This window comes from Rhamphochromis longiceps, linkage group LG11 (assembly GCF_057381845.1).
Source record: "Rhamphochromis longiceps isolate RC_006_pf linkage group LG11, R_longiceps_female_GT1.1, whole genome shotgun sequence".
NCBI lineage: Eukaryota > Metazoa > Chordata > Actinopteri > Cichliformes > Cichlidae > Rhamphochromis > Rhamphochromis longiceps.
In genome coordinates this window covers 8,213,314-8,229,901 of record NC_140567.1, presented here as the reverse complement: position 1 = coordinate 8,229,901, position 16,588 = coordinate 8,213,314, and the positions used below count along the sequence as shown (strand labels likewise).

Sequence of the window (16,588 nt, the reverse complement as noted above, 5' to 3'; positions counted from 1 at the left end):
CTGTGTTTTAAGCATTATTCGAGCACCACGAGGCAAAGAGAAAGCAGACATGTCTACCATTAGCAGTCAACGATCCAGATTCTCTTCTTTTGCTTTCTCCATGTCTGTAATTACTTGTCACCCTATTCTGTCTTTCCTCCATGTACCCCCAAGCATTCTGCTCTCCCTCTTCTTATTCTTCACTGCTTCTCTATCTAAAGTGGTATCAAGCAGCACTCTTATTTCTTTCTGTGCTATTTTCAGTCTGAAAGTTTCCTTTTCCTCTCCTTCAAATTATCCTTCCACCTGTGCCTGAGCCATTCTCTTTTTAATTCTTTTTTTTTTTTCAAAATCATCCTTTTCCTTCTTCCTTTGACACTTCCCAGCCTGCTGTTGTCTTCCAATGTTTGGGTCTCTCTGATGAGCAAAGACAAACTCTGCAGAGAAAATAAACCCGGATCCTCAGCCCGTTTATAGCACAGAGGCCCAGGAATTAAACTGTATACTTTACAACTTGGCTTGCGGAGGTGTGGGAAAATACTTCTAGAAAGTGTGTGATTGTTTGGGGCCCTGATCTGGCAGTTCAGGGACGTAGCAGAGCCCACCTTCACCAAAACCACACCAAGACCTCACTTTGATAAGACACTAAAAATAACTTTTACCCTGGCTTTTTTTGTTTGTCAGTTTAAAAAAAAAAAGATATATCATTTTTATTTTTGAATTCCCCTTTTTCACCCTTAAAAATAAAGATGTTTTTAATATGTGTTGTATAGTTAAAGTCTAACTTATTTCCCCCTTGTTTAAAAATGACAGTACATGTACTAAATGTTTTATAATATATAGACAGTACTTTTTTCATGGAATTTGACATGGCAGAAAAGAATGACATTAAAATGCTCATAATTACTTGTTACTTGTGACTGTTGTGGTTTACACGAGGAGAAGCTTTCTAAAGATGACAGCAGTAGTTCTGGCCTGGAAGCTTTAAGCAGTCGAGTGTCCAATGCTCGCACACAACCACGCTGCAGTACATGGTGGTTGGTTCCCACAGCGCCAGCAACTGGCTCCTGTTTCCACACATGATATTACAGAGACTAATCCTACCAAATGGTTAGAACTGTAAACTAAACAATCCCAACCACACACACACACACACACACACACACACACACACACACACACACACACACACACAGAGAGCCATATTTTGACTTCATCTCAACAATAATTAGTCCCCAAATGGCAGTTGACACCAGAATATCTCTCATTGAGACTGACTGAACACCATTACTGCTAGTCTCATATTACTCACTGCCAATCAGCGATATTACACACTCAGAAAGACGGACACACATTCACATATGTGCTTGACAGATTAGCTTGATGAAGACACTTAATGATACTTTTAGAGTCATTATTTAAGTAAATTAAACACAAAGAGATTTAGTGTAGTTAGCACTGTGGCATTTATGCAATAATAATGGTATTTAAGTTCCCGATTTTCAGTGGGTTTGATTGTTTTTTTTTAGTTACATAAGTGTATGTATAGCTATTTTATCAAAGGTAGGAATTAAATCCTCATCTTCTTAGATTAGTTCACGCCTGTGTTTTGTTGCTTTCCTTTTCTTACAGTGTGAACTAGTGTGTGAAGCACATGCTTCTCATCAGTTCCTAGTGGTCCCCATACACTGTGACGTTGCATCTATTTTTGAATCGACATAATCCTTAATTTATTTATATTATTGTCATCCGTTCTTATCATGCTCTGCTGTCAACCAGCCTTAACTGTGTGATTAAATTAAATTTGCAAATTAGTTTCGCGCCCTCATCCCTCCCCCCAGCTGTGGAAAGAGGACATAGTTTCCTCATCTGGATCCTCTTTACAACACTGTAATCAGCATAGCAGCTGTGGGGTTTCTAATTGAGATGGTTGATAACCTCCTCACCAAACAGAGCCACGGTTGATAACCATGACACAATCTGTCATTACCACACTGCGATGGGAGAAGCTGCGGAAAAAATGAAACTCCTAATTGCAATATTGTTTGTTTGTAGGCTTTTCACTTTCCAAGCGAGCCGCACAGATACTGTACACGTTTGGAAAACATATTTACCAGGAAGAGACTGAGAAATAAAAATATCCCCAGTGCTGTCATCTTCGTTGAATTGCCAAATCCCCAGTAAGGAGTTGAGAGCTCACAGAAGGCATCCTGCTCCACCGCATCCTGCTTGCTTTTCAGCTTCACTCCCCCCCCCCCCCCCCCCGCCCCCACCTCCGGTCTTCACTTCCCATTCTCTCCCAGGCTGCAAGACGTGTGTGTCCTGGTGCACTTGAGTGAAAGGAGGCCATGTGGGTGCTGGTGGCTTACTTTGGGGTTAACACCGGTGACAGCTTTGCACAATGCACCCCCCCACCCACCTCCCGACATACACACGTTTCTCTGTTCTGCGTGGGGTTCTGCTCACCAGACACTGATGTCATCTATGCACTAAAAGGCTCAATATTTGGTGGTTGCTTTGTTATGGCTACATGCACAGCGACAACACTTTCAAACATACACATTCACCAAACACATGGACAAACACATGCACTCAAGCAGACAGTCCTCGATGATGATGGGAAACAAACAGGAATTTTAAGTCAAATGCTCTTTGAGTTTTTTCTTCTTCTTATTTGGTTGTGTTTAGTTGTTATATCTTTTAGCAAATTATGTAGTATATTGGCTGAAATGTGCTTTGTAATTGGCTAATTGACATTTTAAGTGACAGGAATTTCTCTCCTTATCTGTACTAGATTTATTGGACAAACATCAGAATTCAATATTAATGTGTGAATTACATTATGGTCCTCAAGCTTGCTGGCTGGTTACCATTTTATTCTGTCCAACAAAACAGTTCTGCTTTGGCTCTCTAGGGCGACTCGGTGACTGCAGGAGATGACGGTCCGTTTGCAGACACGGTGACACTGGAGCAGAAAACTAGCAGCATTGGTGGAACCAGTGGGAAGGTCAGCCTTTGGATGCAGTGGATGTTGCCCAAGGTCACAGTTAAACTGTTTGCTCCTGATCCCACTGCCAAAAAGACAGGTAACTGACCTTAACATCAATTCTCTGCTGAATGTTGCAAACTTTAGGTGTTAAGTTAATGACTTTCTGCTCTAAACACATGATATGTGTTAGATGTCTGTCTGTGTGTGTTAAATAGCTGAAAAAGAAGCAGGGGAGCATTAGCATTAACAGCACCACATCCGACTACACAAAAACATGTTTAGTAACTGTTATTAAAAATGTCTGTGAAGGTTCTCAATCATCCAGCTCATCGTAGTCTAAGGAGCTTTGAAAGAAGAAAGAAAAGCGTCTTGACTTCTTTAATTTTCTTGAAGACGTTTCACCTCTCAGCCGAGAAGCTTCTTCAGTTCATCCCAAATACCAAATTAACAACGTAGTGTATGCTGTACAGTGTAGCGAGGAATGCTCAGACCTCTACACTGGAGAGATCAAACAGCCATTTCATAAACGCACAACAGATGACTCACCTCGACAAGACTCGGCTGTTCATCTACATCTAAAGGACAAAGGACATCCTCTTTTGAGGATGCCAATGTTCACATTTTGGACAGATGGTTTGAAAGGGGAGTGAAAGAAGCCATCTATGTCCACTGTAGACGACCATCTTTGAACAGAGGCGGTGGTTTACAACACCAACTGTCTGCCATCTATAATCCAGTTTTGCGATCCCTTTTCAGATGCCTTAATGCCCACTCACATCGTGGGCCATTTGACCTCAGAAAGTCACATGATAGGGTGGGGCTAGGTCACCCGAAACCTTGGCTGATTGTGACCCACACCCGTTTTTACACCTTGGCTTGTGTGATTAGGCAGGGTGATTAAGCATCTGGACTACCCTGAGTCCAGATGCTTTTCTTTCCAAGCTCCTTAAAATGTTATCGAAATTATACAATAAAACAAGTGTAAAAGAGGGGGAAGGTTTTTCATGAAAATGCTTCAGTTTGATGGCAAAAGAACCAAACGGGACAGGCGAAAAGAAAAATAAAAGTTTCATTTTGCTGTGTATGAGAGCAAAACAGTATTCAAAGGTTTTATATATTAACACTTAAAAGGATCGGTGCCCGCCTGCTTTCTCAGTCATATGTTAAGCTCTAAGAAGGGAAAGGCAGCTGGAGAGGAGGGGGGTGGAGGGGAAAGATAAATAAATAAATGGGTGATGAATCCCAAGCGAACTGCCTCTTTGTCCCTTTAAATTTACTGGGGCGATGAAAGGCTAGATTCACCTTTAATTGGTGGCTGTAATATTTAGCATCTGCCAACCAGATCACCCAGCTTAAGGTCTTTAATAGTGGAAATGGAATGTTTTTGAGGACCTCACAGAGATGGTTTGATTTAAAGACATCCTAAATAGGCATTACTTTGGATTTTGGCTTAATATGTGCCATCTGAGTTGCAAAACGATCTTACCCGTGGATTTTCTGTGTGCAGCACATTAAGTATTTAATTGAAAGCAACAATTATGCACATGCAGTTTTTTTTTTTTTTTTTAGACGCTTGTTATCACAAATGCATTCTTGGAGATAAACCACATATAAGACTGCGAAAAACTGTTATGATGTAATGTTTTTCAGCTGCAAAGGAAATCACATTCTTGTCTTTCCAGAGAAATGGAAAAATAGCCGTTCCAGACGTATTGGTTTTCCGGTATAATGTTATGCTTTTATGTGCTGGAAGTTTAGAGGTAGAAATTGAAGCGTGAGTGTTTAGAGGCTTTTGCTGAAGGCACAAATCAGTGGTACACTTTCTGCCTTTCAAGATGAGCCATTCTAAGATGAAGGGACTAAGGGTTTCCAGTACTCTCACAGGGTGGGTTTAGAAAACTCATATATCAATATCAGCACTGTGTTGGAGACTATGACTTTTTGAGTATCAAACAACTTGGGAGAGGCTTTTTTTCCACGCGGTATCCACAATAAAGCTGACAAGCCTTGTGTTTCAATATTAATAAGCTATTAGGAACATCTACATTTCTCAGAATTACCACAAGGCAACAGTACAACAGCAACCATAGTTTCAGATGTACAATGTCCAATTTCCCAAGCTAGTCTGTGATTGTGGGACTTTCTCAGTGGAAACAATGAGAGCGACTCAACAGTTAAGCTCACAAGCTCGGTTCAGTACAAAGTTAATCAGTCCTTCTATGAACCTTACTCACTTTGCCTGCAGTGGGTGAATTTTGTTTGCACACAAGGTGCTCAGAGGTACACACATGCAACCTTAGGAATACACACAGAAGAGTCCACAGGCTTTTCAATATTGTGTAAATACACATTCACCCTCTCTTTCCTCATTAAGACAGATTGAGGGTTCTGGGGCCAGTTGGATATCGTGTTAAACTGAGAAGATGCTTTGCCTTCTGAAATACAAACAGAGCACTGAAACACAGCCAGGCATACCAATACAAATGCTGCATGCGTTTGCACATTTTTCTGGGTGTGTGTGTGTGTGTGTGTGTATATCTGTGTGGCTTCAGTCTTGATCAGCAACACTGGTCTAGCTTCAAAAACACACTGAGCATCCACTGTGCAGGAACTGACCACAGCAGGATTATGGCCAAAGGCAAGACCTGGATAGGCTAATGAAATTCACTCGCACAGATTAAACTTCCTCTCATGCAGTCCAAGTTCAGCTGTAATGCCTGTTTGTGAAGTGCTAGGCTGGCCACAGAATATTGCAAACTAAGAGTTGATACAAATTTGAGCTTCTTGGTAAATGTATGTCTTTATTATTATATTATATTCTCTTTTGTTTTTGTCTTTCTGCCAGAGATCTGCGTCATCAGTGAACTAGAAGACCTGAGTGCCTCTGTGGATGTCCAAGATGTCTATACAAAGATCAAATGTAAAGTTGGCAGCTTCAACATCGACCACTACATATGCAGGTACGAAGGGATCTACCCCATGTAAAGAGACAGAGCAAATTAAAGGAAAAGCCTGAACCCCCGGCACCTTACAGCAAGGATATCTGATGTTCTGTTCTGTTGTTGACATCTTACTAAGGAGCTTTGTTGATTTTTCCCTGGATAGGTCTGTATAGGTTTTTCCCCCCCACAAATTTTTAGCCTGCAAGCTTTTGTAGTAAATGTTGTAAGTAATTTATGTAGACTCAACTGCAGTAAAACCTGGGATCCCACATTTATCCACCAGGACACCATGCAGCCCCCTTACGCTTGTGCTTTTGCAATCCCACACACACTTTTACCACCAGTACTGCCACTTTGGTCTGTTCCCACTTCTGCTCATATAATTTTCTGGATTATCGCCTCAACGTCCTTGTCTTTCCAGACAGCTGTTGTGGTGTTGACCACAGACTAACAGACAGATGGACCGACTGACTAGATAGACGCGCGGAATGGATTCTGGGCCGGCCCAACTCTGACTCACAGAGCGGTAGTTCAGTCAGTCCGTCAGTCATTTTCTTTCTGTCTGCGGTGTCTGAATTGATTCACAGAAACATTAACACGTTGTTAGGGGAGGAAAACCACTGGGCGACGTTCCACTGCATCTTTATGGTAATCTCTCCCCATGTCAAGTTACAGTCACAATGGGCTAATTTAGCTCTGGGTTCTGAAATGATGAAAGAAAATACTGTAGCATAGAGCAGCTTGAAATGAAAGTACAGATTTTTTCCCATGCCCCACATACATGTGTCTCCCATTAATTGAAGAGGGACGTTATTTTCAGTGTCTAAATCCTTAGTTTTCTCTCTCCGTGCTACGATCTCATACCTCGGCGATAAACTCAGCAGTTCCAAAGGCATGTTTTGTACGTGCCTGAAGTCTTGTTCTGTTGGGAAGAGACCGCTTAGCAGGAGGCAATTCCCCCCGTCTCTGTCTGAGGAGATAATGAAACAGCGATCTGCTGCATGTTGCATCCAGCGGGCAGACTATTTTTGTGTGTATTTTGCAGTGTGTGTTCATAAGTGTCGGTGTAGATACACCCCTGTAAGTGTCTTATGCTCTGATCGAGCCAGACAGCAAAAGAGAGATTGATCTTCATGGGCCCTGAGCCTGTACTGGACCCCATCATTAGCAATCAACGGTCTCACCATCGATATGATAATAGCTATCGATGCTGATTTGCCAGATTTTAAAATCATCTTATCTGGATCTTGGGCATGTCACTACAGGTCAAAGAGGGACTGAGTTGATTGCCTTGGCTGTGAACCTGACTGTCTAACAGGCGTCTCACAGACCTCCCTGTTTTGCTGTAGCTGGTTAATTTATATTCCGTCAGGCCACATGTGTTCTGTACAGTATTGAGTAACAGTTTAAGCCAGGACCAAGTCAGCGGTTAGACATTTTTAGAGAGTGAAGGTGCTTTGGGTCATTATATCGTGCGGTTCTGCTCTCCACAGGTGTGTGTCTAATTGCTTCTGAGGCAGCGCCAAGCCTAATCTTTTTACTAGACCTCTATGCCTTCCTAAGTAGATAATAAGTCAATTTTCTCATAGGTTATTTCAGTTTAATGTGAATTAAACAACATGGTCCCAACACACTTTCACTGAACAATGTTCTGGCAGGCAGAAGCACTTCATTATCCAAGCCAGGTTACAGTCATGGCTGTTTAGGACACAGTGGAGGACCTCTGGGCTGCGGGCCCAATCTAATCCCTGTCATCCACAAATACAAGAGAGCCCACATCCAGTGGAGTCCATATTAATCATTCTGAACAGATAATTGTTTGGTATTTCATCACCCAACCCAGGTTATTTGTGTGCAGTGGGTTAGATTAGATCCAGCTTGACAGAGAAAATGCCTCATCTGGCCTTAGCTATCTCACTGCTGGAAAATGAATGGAAAGTTAGATAGGGCAAGTAAATATGGGAGGTAAATATATAACTGAATTCGTGATTGTATCAAAATTGGAGTTAGACAGAAAAAGTGAGCAGGAGGGAAAGAAAATGACAGAAGTAGTCTGTAGGGAGGACAAATTAGGTGGGTGTTGCACCTCATCGGTACTGGGCTCACTTATTATAAAGCTGAGGAGGGAAACTGAAGTGAGATGAAGGCAAAAAGGCGGCAGAGTGGTAGACTCTGTAAGGCTATTTGCCATGTTGTCGGAAAGACGTACATTTAACTGTTGCACAGAGATGCTCCCGAGATACAGTGCACCCATATTCACTCTGTTGAGCATCTCACGCAAATTGGAGCTGATGTCTTCCAGCTGTTCTACAAATAGGAGGCAGCGAAGGATGACTGGATGGAAGCTTAGAGGGAGAAAAGAGAGACGAGGAGCTGTGGGGGGTCCGTGTGTCGATTAGTTACTCTCACAAGTGAGAGAGCAGATTACAAAGATATATTCGCACAAGTGTGCAAAGAAAGAACATGCACACTATGTAACAATGCAGGGAACACACAGAAACACACTCACCGCTGGGACCATTCCTCTCTCGCTGAACTCTCAGTATACTAATGGGGTGTAATGAAGTGAGAGGTGGGCAAGGTGAGTGAGAGGGTTACTAAAAGGAAAGATGCTGATGGTATTGAACCATTTCCACTGTGCGAAGCATTTTGCCATAATGTATTGTGCACCATTTGATACTGTTTGTGTGTGTTTCACATTCTCCAGATTTGGGGTAGTTTTTTATGTTTGTTTTTTTTTTTTTTGTGGTACTGCAAATTGAGAATGGTAATTGTTGTGTTGTTATGTCTGCGTTCATGTTATTTGTGGTTTCTGCTTCTTATGTATGGCTATAGTAATAAATGAAAAGATCAAATATTCTTAGTATATAAAATTTATAGGGGTGTGTAACTCTAGTATCTCAAAGGTTGATAAAAATGTTAGCATCGGCCTGTGGTTCACTTTTGTATTTTGCCATTGATGAGACATTTTCAGGCCCTGGCACAGCAACACGAGTAATCGCAGGTACTGTTTTAAGATGGGCCTTGTGTCTCTCTCCAGGCCAGGGCAGGTCTGGCACTGTGGCACCTATGAAGGACTCATTCTGCAGTGCAAGGAGACATCTGTGGTGAGGCCTCTGCCTATCTCAGAACAGCTATGGCAGCCTTAGGTCTCTTTATACTGCGCCTCGCCATCTTATTGCTCCTAATCAAGGTCACTTATCTCTTCTCGTGCTGGAGAGACAGGAAACTAAAGGAAGATAAATGACAAAATATTGTGTTTGGCTATGATGAACACATTAATAACATCAAAACAGGTGGAAATATAATCACAGAATTAAATTTTGCTCATGGTGTAACACTCACCTGTCTCTCCAGTGATTCTGACTAGCTGAATAATCAAACCAATGAAAAATATTGAGAGCCTTTCTTCTCTGTGTCTGCTGGAGGAGACTAAAACATGGGCATTCCCTTTTCTTGTTGACAAATTTCATTCTGGTGATGGTCTTATACTGGCAAGCAAATGAAAATGTGTCAGTTAGCACAGATTTGACCATAATTATGCAGTTTAGTCAGATGATAATGAATAGAAACTGAAATTATTAAACATTAAAGCAAAGAAAACTTTTGAATCTTCGTTTTTTTAAAGTGCTTTGGGTACCTTGTGTACTTTTCATTCAAAACACAACTTAAACAGTTGCTTCAACATCTTTATTGCTGGATAGTATAAGACCATGACAATGTAATACTTCAGTTGGTTCAAGCTGGAGCAGCTTCCTGTGGGTTTAATCAGTTTATTCTATATTTAATTATCTTCTTCTAGTTATAGCTTTTTTTCCTCATCTTTTCTGCCCTCTCTGTGTGACGACTTCTCCTCTGTTCTTTTCTGCATCTCCTTTCTCTCCTTCCCTCCAGTATGGAGGAGGGTGTTCGGAGCTCGGGCGGCTGTGGAGGAGTGGTCCTTTCTTGCACTGACAAGCTGAACAGACGCACTGTGTTGGTTCGACCCGTCAGCAAGCAAGAGTCTTTCAGCCACTTCTCTGGCTTTTTCTCTCCTGTAAGAATCCCGCTCTTCTTTTTTTTCCTCCATCAACAGTGGCTTAATAGAGTTCTGTATGTTCCTCAGAGGTGTTTCAGAATCGAAGGCTTCTGATGTAAATCAATTTTAAATATGCTTTTAAACCAGCACAGTACAAAACTGACGTTCTATGAACAACAACAGATAAAAAAACAGTTTAAGTAATTAAAATAACTACAAAAAGTCACATACAGCACTTTGTCTCTGAGGAATAGATCAGGTAGATAGTCTGAACATCACTATTTGGGTCTCTTTGTATTTATTTAGGTTTAATAGGAAGTCTCCTAAAAGGGTGTAGAACTTAGAAAATGATCAGTTAATGAATCCTTTTGTCAGCAGCTATTTAATCCACTGTTACTGGATGTTGTAGCACTTTACCTTGATGCCTATAATCAATCAGCTTGTCTTTTAATCATTAAACATTTAGAATGAAACTTCTTTTTTCAGAGGTACTCTGTATTTAATTGTTTTCACCCCATAATTGTTTTTCAAATAAGTAATAAAATGGAAGCTTTGCATGCTTTTTGAGCTATATCTGAAAAAGTGATGTCAGGTTTTTCAGAAATTGAAAGGGAAAGTGTAAATCTAATCCTCTAAACTAAATAGATCATTGATTCCAACGTGATTCTCTTGAATTTTTTTGGTAAAAAATATTTCAAATTAAAATGCGATCTGAGAAAAATAGCTCAAGAAGTTATTCATTTATTTTTATTCTGGTTTAACCTTTACCTACAAAATTAGTCAAAACAATAAACAATGAATTTTATTTGCGTGTGACTCCTGTGTGATATCGCTCATGTGTGATTTGTCCTGTCTTACCGCTGGCCAGACGGCAGCTAAAGTCCTGGAGGGCTCTCACCAGCAGCACGGCTTTCTGTCAATCACCTACACGCAAGCTATCACCAAAAATGTCCGTCATAAACTCACCACTCGGCCTGAGCGGCCAGCCCGCAGCAGTGCTACCATTGCCAATCAGCAGGTGACCACTGATCCTCTGGCAGACAGCTCGCCGCTGTACCTGAGAGAAATCCTGCTGACAGCCCAGCCGTTTGATGTGGTTCTGTCCTGTCCCTTACTGGCCACTGTAGCAGGAGTGTTCCAGGTAGCAAAAAATGTCTGTCAGTTCTAATAACTGTGAAGTTTGTTAACGCTGGGCCCATATGGGAAATAAACGGCATAACAAATGTCTTTTCATTTAAGTAGCCTTTTGTAATATAGTTATAAAAAGTATTGGGCACAGGAATTGAAATCCTGATGATTTTTAATCAGTTTTAACATTAATAGATGAAATATATTGGAAAAAAATAAGCCAATTCAAATAATTTGATGCAGTTTAAGAGGCCAGCTAACCTTGATCTTCTGAATACATCACCTGTACTTTTGGCTTCATAAATTTTCAGGCGAAGGTACCAAGACGCTACAGAGAGCGTGGGAAATCAGCAGGTCAGCCAATGAGAAGCCACACGTTGACCTCTCGATGTCTTCCTCTCATCTACATCAACACAAGTGTGATCAGGGTCTTCTGCCCTGGGACACAAGACAAACAGCTTGGGTCAGGTTAGAGAATTACTTTGTTTAAAGACATTATAGAGCCTCCACAACGGAATGCAAAGATACATGAGACAGAATAGTACAGTATATATAATGAGGTCTGATTAAAACCTTTATTACTGTAAAAATAATAACACTAATGAATTCTGCCAGTATCAATTATCATATGCTTTGACTTCATTTGTTTTTATAAATCAGCAATATATATTTTTCTGCATCAAACCATTTCTTCTCCTTTGTAAGTGGTTAATTTTGTGTTCTGTGTATTTGTATGTGTCCTGGTAGATTCCCACATGAAGAAGGAAGACACCTTGGTGTTGAAGCTAGGCTCCCTCAGTATGGCTCCTCAGGCTGATAACCCGCTGACCCGCACTGTGCTGCGAAAAGACATCTACCAGTAAGCCAATCTCTTGCCACCAAGTCTCCTTTATAATTTATGATCCATTTATCTTTTTTGAAATATTTATTTATTTCATTTTTTATTATTTTGTTAGTTAAGTGCTACACAATCACTCTAAAACAGCAGCTATGAGGATGTTTGTATCTGATTCTCCTTCTTTTTATAATTCAGTCAGTTTCTTGTCACTGGAATTTCTTCTCCCCTTCTTTTATTAGGCAAATATTTCCCACTTCCTTCCTGTCATTAAATTTAATAATTTAGATTACATTAACATGTAATACTTTTAAAGCACACATACGACTTCAGCATTAAACCTCCTGGAACTACATGCTTGGTAGCCATGTACATATATATGGGTGCTCACCTGTCTCTCAGGATGCTGGCTACCTTGGAGGGGGGGAGGGAGGGGGGGGGGGGGGGGGGGGGGATTGAGGATGTGGTGGGTAACAGCACCTCTAAGTGGTAAAGCTGTCCCTGAAATTAATTCAATGACATCTTGGCGGTCTGCCGTGCCTCCAGCTGAAACACAAGACTGTTGACACAAGCCCCTCGTGCCATGTGGATCAAAGCTGCAACGCAGGGAAAATCTGGACTTGGTAGGGAAAGAGCTCCGCACAAAGCACATTTCCCTGCTATAGGCAGCTAAAAGAATCTGGATTGTGTCATAGCTGCCTGAAAACCACAGCCCTGCAGCACGTATGTGTGTGAAAGAGAGAGGGAGAGCAGTTGTGCGAATGGGCAGATATGGAGCTGGCAAACACATGTAATGAGGGAGATAAAAGTGGTGCCTAATGCTTTGTGCAGCTGCGAGTGCGATGTGAGTTGATTTGAAATGAGGAAAAAGTTAGGCGGTTAAAAAAAGGAGAAGAGAGGCCATTTTAGGCTTCATTGCCACTTTCGCTTGGAGTACGTGTCACAAGTAGGTTGATTGCAAAAAGCATAGAGTCTCAGAGGGCCTAGCCCTAAAGATACCCAAAGCACAAATGTACAAAATCCTGCACTCTGTCCTACACTGTGCACATTTCACCCAAAGTTTCCAAACTGTCTCCCTCACAGTCTCACTTTTGTATTTGAGCTAATGGAGCAAGAACGATATCGATCACCAGCATAATGAGATTCACACAGTGTGCAGTGCTGAAATGTTTGCTGTTTGTTTTGGTACAAGTTAGTACAGCTAATGGGATGTATCTGCTCAGTTTCCGTGGCAACTTTGCATAGATTTATTTTGTTGACATGTTGGCTATGTTGTTATCTTGTCAGATGATAAATGATGTCTTTGTGGGCATGGAAAATAATCTGGAGTTTTTCTCTGTTTTTCACCCGAAAAACCATTTAGACCAGCCATGCAATTTCAGCCCATACTGGCCAGTAATGTTTTACCTCTAGTAGTTAGAGGACTGGTGGCTCTGTGGCTGCAGTGCCCACATTTGCTCACAGACACCAGATTCCATCGCACGATGCTCCACCCTAACCCAGGCAGACATGGAAACACACACACAGACGTGGACATACTGCATGCTGTCAAAGGGGGGGCACATACAGTCACAGAGGCGATCACCTTCTGCATGACTTCCCACCCAGATGTGCAGGGTACACAAATATATAGGCATACTATGTGACAAACACTAGCAGCAGGCATGGTATGTTTGTATGCTGCAAACACACCCACATCCAGTTGTCTTCTAACTTCTGCAGACAGAAGCCAAGAGCCACCACTTCCCTCTCTTCAGCAAAACCCAGGAATTACATTGAGCCACTCTCTGTTTTCATTCTTCCATTCCTAACCAGGCATTATCTTCACCACCTTCACTGTTCACATCTGCCCTCCAATTTAGAATGATCACACTTATGAGTCACATGATTGATAACCCTGAGATCAAAGACTTGTTGACATAATATTGCGATTTATCTGTGCCGAATCCTACTGCGTGTGCTCCCCCAGGTTGCATAGAGAAAGTCATAGGGAGAGTCTATAATCATGCAAACCAAAGTGTGTTTACAATCTCTAACAAACTGTGGCTATAGGAAGAAATATGTCTGTGAGTCCCAGTAGCCATTTGCTGCAATTCTGTTTAAAGTCTACCACTAATCACATCTGTTGTCACAATTGAATGACTGATCTAAGTAGCTATGCTGTTATTGTCTACTGTACTTGAAATGATTGCCTCACAATGTCTAAAACCAAGATTTACTGTAATGCCACCCTAGGAGACGAGACGTGAGAAGAGAGAAGAGTGCGAGCTAAAATAGTGAAACTGTGTAAACATCTTGATGGAGCTTATCTTTATGTTTTACTTAAGCTCCAACACACTTCAGTGCCTTTCAGCTTCTCCGCGTTCACAGCACGGTGTGCATTTAGCATTTACGCAGAGATGGAAAAACAAACGCGTTTGACTGGAATGCTGTTAAGCTACGTTGATAGCCACCACCAGGCTGATTTGGCAGCAATTAACACCATTTAATTTGATCGTGTGATGTCTCCCCCCCCCCCCGAAGGAGTCGACCCCCAGCAGTTTGTAGACCAAGCTGGAGTTATGACGGGGCTGCAGGCTTCCCGTCTTTCGCCCTCTTCATCTTCAGCTACAAGGCCGCTGTCAATTTACACAGCTGTAATCATTTTCCTGTCTTGAAAAGGCCGTCTTTTTCCAAGTACGAGCACCAGCCCGGGGAATGTCCAGCACACTTTCAACCCTCACTTTGTTGTGGTTTGTGTCTCTGTAAAATTTCATATCTTTCACTCCCTGCTCCCATTTTTCTCTCTTTCTATCTGTCACTCCCCTTTTTCCACTGAGATGTTTTTTTAGAACTCAGGGAACATAGTATTGAAAGGTTCTTCTATGCTGGGGAACAGCTTTGAAATACCAAGATAATTTGTCTTTTAACATAATATTAAATTAAAAAAACAAATTAAGTATATTCATATTTTAAATTATATACATTTTTGATAAAGCCATTAAACATGCATGGCACTCATTATCCTTTGTTGTAGATGAAAACAAAAATGAAAAACATACATGATTATTTGGCAAATCTGAAAGGGCAACCAGACATCCCTGACTGAAAGAGGGCTAATCTTTAAAGTCTCACTATGGCTACACATGGCTTTCATTTGTGTTTTTACGACTCATTTTTTACTTTGAGAATATAGAAAGAGACAAAGAAGCTCTCCTCATTTATCAGTGACAGGAAAACGCTTAATATTTGCTCCTTGTTTTTGTTAAATGAAACTTTTAAAATTTTGCACCGAAGCAATTTAAATATTATTTGCCTTCTCCATTTGTGTGTCTGCACATGTTTGGACATGTGTAAGCATGTGTTTGAGACTTAAAATATCCTGCGTATTTCCCACCACCCCCACATCTCGAGGACACAGCTCTAGATTCCATCACATATTCATTTACCTCATGCTCTTTCCAAAGGAGAGTTATGAAGCATCCAGCTGCCACATTTTTTTTTGTTTGTTTGTTTTGATCTGTGCAGACGCTCGTGTTTCTACAGTAACGGCAGGGAAAGCTGTGCGTGAGCGGTGATACAGAATCTAGTTAGCATGATGTGGCTGTATCAATGGACATGATGTACTCCTGTCTCTTTTTCTTCCACACGGAGTTTCCAGAACATGACATTTCTTCATGCTACCGTCTTCTGCTGAATGTCTCTCTTTTCCCTTGTGTTTCTATGTGTATTTGTTATTTCCTTCCTGTCTTCCGTTTTCTCTCGGTTGCTTCGGTGTTGGTTAAAATGGTCCCACTCCCAGTCACTTGTGGTCAGTAACCCAGCTCCTTATTGCTGTTGAATGGCTGCCTGGTTAAAGCCACATATATGTCCTAATAAGTGGTTGTGATGGGGATCTCCCCTCCACAGATAAACTCAGCCCAGTGAAGCCAGGATGTTGCCTGTTACTAATAAAATTCCCTGGCAGAACATTATATGCACCCATCTCCCACAGTAGCATCCTTTCCATGGATGGGAGTGTGTGAATAAAGTGATAAAGGAATACAAGTTGCCAAAGAGGGGAAAAAAAAGTTTTACAATTCCAAGATATTTTGTGTATGTCCTATAATAAAGAGCGATTTCACTCACTGCTCTGGATATTTGTTCACTCAGTTGTAGAAGCAGAAGTAGCGATTCTGTTTCTCCTTGGAGGTGTAAAAATGTAGCGTATGAGTATATGACCGCTTATAGGCCTTCAGTACAACAGCTCTGTTCAAAGGTGCAAACCTGTCACAGCGTCAGCAGCCACCTCAGTAAATTCAGCGAGGTTCATATGCTGCTGGTGCTGCGCTAGCAGAAGGATTATTTTTATGTATTCTAATCTCGTCCTCACGTTGGGTTAAAACATTGACCGATCTTCTCAGGTGTCTCCATGACAGCTGCAGCTCACCAACTTTCTTTTCTTTTCATAAAAAAGTAATTCTTTTTCGATGCTCTCAGCTGGTCTCCTTCTTTCTTGTCTTCCTCCTCATCTGTCTTTTGCTCATAAAACCCAACATTCCCAGTAAATGATTCATTAGATGCTTCAGCGCACACTTGCCTCATCACTCACTTTAGTCGGCTGCCAAGTGCCCCATTTCCCCGTTTGTTTACACCAGCGAAAAGTGCTCCAGCTTTGCTTCGCTGCCGCAGCGGAGAGGAGCTTCTCAGGCCACACACAGTGACACCCAGGACCTACT

The 16,588-nt window shown here is 41.5% G+C and overlaps 1 protein-coding gene across 3 annotated transcripts in view; it reads left to right on the top strand.

Annotated features, from left to right (window-relative positions):
* The window catches only part of vps13b (vacuolar protein sorting 13 homolog B), a 302,372-nt gene that overhangs the window by 163,072 nt on the left and 122,712 nt on the right, over window positions 1–16,588 (top strand). For 2 of the 3 annotated variants that reach the window (XM_085422124.1, XM_085422125.1), the window contains exons 26-31: window positions 2,894–3,065; window positions 5,814–5,928; window positions 9,805–9,946; window positions 10,797–11,069; window positions 11,368–11,524; window positions 11,804–11,915. In XM_085422124.1, the coding sequence (XP_085278250.1) occupies window positions 2,894–3,065; window positions 5,814–5,928; window positions 9,805–9,946; window positions 10,797–11,069; window positions 11,368–11,524; window positions 11,804–11,915 (971 nt within the window). Of the gene's footprint in view, window positions 1–2,893; window positions 3,066–5,813; window positions 5,929–8,950; window positions 9,018–9,804; window positions 9,947–10,796; window positions 11,070–11,367; window positions 11,525–11,803; window positions 11,916–16,588 lie in introns of all 3 variants that reach the window. The other variant, XM_085422126.1, reaches the window with a different exon arrangement.